The sequence below is a fragment of the Pseudophryne corroboree genome, chromosome 2 (genome assembly GCF_028390025.1).
Source record: "Pseudophryne corroboree isolate aPseCor3 chromosome 2, aPseCor3.hap2, whole genome shotgun sequence".
Classification (NCBI taxonomy): Eukaryota; Metazoa; Chordata; class Amphibia; order Anura; family Myobatrachidae; genus Pseudophryne; species Pseudophryne corroboree.
The window spans coordinates 352,358,122-352,361,805 of NC_086445.1; the positions used below are offsets into that span (position 1 = coordinate 352,358,122).

At 42.9% G+C, this 3,684-nt stretch overlaps 1 protein-coding gene across 1 annotated transcript; it reads left to right on the forward strand.

Moving 5' to 3' along the window:
- The first annotated feature begins 586 nt into the window (after positions 1-586).
- LOC134991925 (sericin-2-like) lies at positions 587-1,258 on the forward strand. Its single transcript, XM_063950753.1, has one exon. The coding sequence runs from the start codon at positions 587-589 to the stop codon at positions 1,256-1,258; it is 672 nt and encodes a 223-aa protein (XP_063806823.1).
- The last annotated feature ends 2,426 nt before the right edge of the window (positions 1,259-3,684 follow it).

The following is a 3,684-nucleotide window of genomic DNA, read 5'->3' on the forward strand; positions in this document are numbered from 1 at the left end:
GGCACAACAGAGTGCTATAACAAGTCTGGCACAACAAAGTGGTGTAACAAGTCTGGGCCAACAGAGTACTGTAACAAGTCTGGCACAACAAAGTGGTGTAACAAGTCTGGCACAACAGAGTACTGTAACAAGGCGGCACAACAGAGTGCAAAAACAAGTCTGGCACAACAGAGTGCAAAAACAAGTCTGGCACAACAAAGTGGTATAACAAGTCTGGGCCAACAGTGTGCTATAACAGGTCATGCACAACAAAGTGGTATAACAAGTCTGGCACAACAGAGTACTGTAACATGTCTGGCACAATAGAGTGCTATAACAAGTCTGGCACAACAAAGTGGTGTAACAAGTCTGGCACAACAGAGTACTGTAACAAGGCGGCACAACAGAGTTCTATAACAAATCTGGCACAACAAAGTGGTATAACAAGTCTGGCACAACAGTGTGCTATAACAGGTCTGGCACAACAGAGTGCTATAACAAGGCGGGCACAACAGAGTGCTATAACAAGTCTGGCACAACAGAATGCTATAACAGGTCTGGCACAACAAAGTGGCGTAACAAGTCTGGCACAACAGAGTACTGTAACATGTCTGGCACAACAGAGTGCTATAACAAGTCTGGCACAACAAAGTGGTATAACAAGTCTGGCACAACAGAGTACTATAACAAGTCTGGCACAACAGAGTACTGTAACAAGTCTGGCACAACAGAGTGCTATAACAAGCCTGGCACAACAAAGTGGTGTAACGAGTCTTGCACAACAGAGTACTGTAACAAGGCGGCACAACAGAGTTCTATAACAAGTCTGGCACAACAAAGTGGTATAACAAGTCTGGCACAACAGTGTGCTATAACAGGTCTGGCACAACAAAGGGGTGTAACAAGTCGAGCACCACAGAGTATTGTAACAAGTCTGGCACAACAGAGTGCTATAACAAGTCTGGCACAACAAAGTGGTGTAACAAGTCTGGCACAACAAAGTGGTGTAACAAGTCTGGCACAACAGAGTACTGTAACAAGTCTGGCACAACAGAGTACTGTAACAAGTCTGGCACAACAGAGTGCTATAACAAGTCTGGCACAACAAAGTGGTGTAACAAGTCTGGGCCAACAGAGTACTGTAACAAGTCTGGCACAACAGAGTACTGTAACAAGTCTGGCACAACAGAGTGCTATAACAAGCCTGGCACAACAAAGTGGTGTAACAAGTCTGGCACAACAGAGTACTGTAACAAGGCGGCACAACAGAGTTCTATAACAAGTCTGGCACAACAAAGTGGTATAACAAGTCTGGGCCAACAGTGTGCTATAACAGGTCATGCACAACAAAGTGGCGTAACAAGTCTGGCACAACAGAGTACTGTAACATGTCTGGCACAATAGAGTGCTATAACAAGTCTGGCACAACAAAGTGGTGTAACAAGTCTGGCACAACAGAGTACTGTAACAAGGCGGCACAACAGAGTTCTATAACAAGTCTGGCACAACAAAGTGGTATAACAAGTCTGGCACAACAGTGTGCTATAACAGGTCTGGCACAACAGAGTGCTATAACAAGTCTGGCACAACAGAGTGCTATAACAAGGCAGGCACAACAGAGTGCTATAACAAGTCTGGCACAACAGAGCGCTATAACAGGTCTGGCACAACAAAGTAGCGTAACAAGTCTGGCACAACAAAGTACTGTAACATGTCTGGCACAACAGAGTGTTATAGCAAGTCTGGCACAACAAAGTGGCATAACAAGTCTGGCACAACAGAGTACTGTAACAAGTCTGGCACAACAGAGTGCTATAACAAGCCTGGCACAACAAAGTGGTGTAACGAGTCTGGCACAACAGAGTACTGTAACAAGGCGGCACAACAGAGTTCTATAACAAGTCTGGCACAACAAAGTGGTATAACAAGTCTGGCACAACAGTGTGCTATAACAGGTCTGGCACAACAAAGGGGTGTAACATAGTAACATAGTATCTGAGGTTGAAAAAAGACAATTGTCCATCGAGTTCAACCTATTTGTGGTGTCCTATGCATGATGATTTGACTAAAATTTCTGACTGATGCTGCTGTCAGCCATTGCATTTTATCCCTATGTATAGTAACTATAATGCATGACTATGCACCATACCCCTGGATATCCTTATCCAATAGGAATTTATCTAACCCATTCTTAAAGGTGTTGATAGATTCCGCCATTACAACTCCCTCGGGCAGGGAATTCCAAACACGTATTGTCCTTACCGTGAAAAAGCCTTTACGCCGTATTGTGCGGAATCTCCTCTCCTCTAACCTGAGCGAGTGTCCACGAGTCCTCTGTGTTGATCTAACCAAAAACAGGTCCCGCGCAAGCTCTGTGTATTGTCCCCTTATATATTTGTAGATGTTGATCATATCCCCTCTTAGTCTCCGCTTTTCCAATGTAAACATGCCTAGTCTTTCAAGCCTTTCCTTGTATTCCATCGTCTCCATGCCCTTTATTAGTTTGGTCGCCCTCCTCTGTACCTTTTCAAGCTCCAGGATATCCTTTTTGTAGTATGGTGCCCAGAATTGTACACAGTATTCAAGGTGTGGCCTCACTAGTGATTTATATAACGGGAGTATAATACTCTCGTCCCTAGCATCAATACCCCGTTTTATGCATGCTAATATCTTATTAGCCTTCTTTGCTGCAGTCCTACTTTGGGTACTACTGCTTAGCTTGCTATCTATGAGGACACCTAAGTCCTTTTCCAGTACAGAATCCCCTAATTTTACCCCATTTAGTAGGTAGGTGTAATTTTTGTTCTTGTTACCACAGTGCATTACCTTACACTTGTCTGTGTTGAAGCGCATTCTCCATTTGGCTGCCCATGCTTCTAATTTAACTAAGTCGTTCTGAAGAGACTTGGCATCCTCCTCTGTATTTATAGCCTTACACAATTTGGTATCATCTGCAAAAATTGACACCATGCTCTCTAGACCTTCTGTTAGGTCGTTAATGAAAATATTGAACAATAGCGGTCCTAATACTGAGCCTTGCGGCACACCACTTAGCACTTCAGTCCAAGTTGAAAAAGATCCATTAACCACAACGCGCTGCTTCCTATTATCTAACCAGTTTTTGACCCAAGTGCATATTGTGCTTCCTAGCCCTGATTCTTGTAGCTTGTAGATAAGTCTCATGTGTGGTACAGTATCGAACGCTTTTGCAAAGTCTAAAAAAATTACATCCACGTCTTTACCCTGATCTAGGTTTGCGCTTACTGTTTCATAAAAGCCAAGTAAGTTGGTTTGACAGGATCTGTCCTTCATAAACCCATGTTGATTCCTTTTAATGACCTTATTGGTTTCAAGGAACTTCTGAATACTATCTCTTAGAATACCTTCCAATACTTTCCCCACTATAGATGTAAGACTAACTGGTCTATAATTACCTGGTTCAGATTTACTTCCCTTTTTGAATATAGGCACTACTTCCGCTATACGCCAGTCTTTGGGAACCATACCTGATATAACTGAATCCTCAAAGATCAAAGATAGCGGTTTTGCCAGTTCAGAGTGAAGCTCCATTAGAACCCTTGGATGAATACCATCGGGCCCTGGTGATTTATTAATCTTTAAATGTTTTAATCGGTCACAGACTACTTCCTCGCTTAAATAAGTACCTATCAGTGTGATATTCTCATTATTGAGATTGTGTGTCAG

Excerpts from the sequence above, each read along its gene's own strand:
- LOC134991925 (XM_063950753.1), top strand. The coding sequence starts at position 587 with ATGTCTGGCACAACAGAGTGCTATAACAAGTCTGGCACAACAAAGTGG.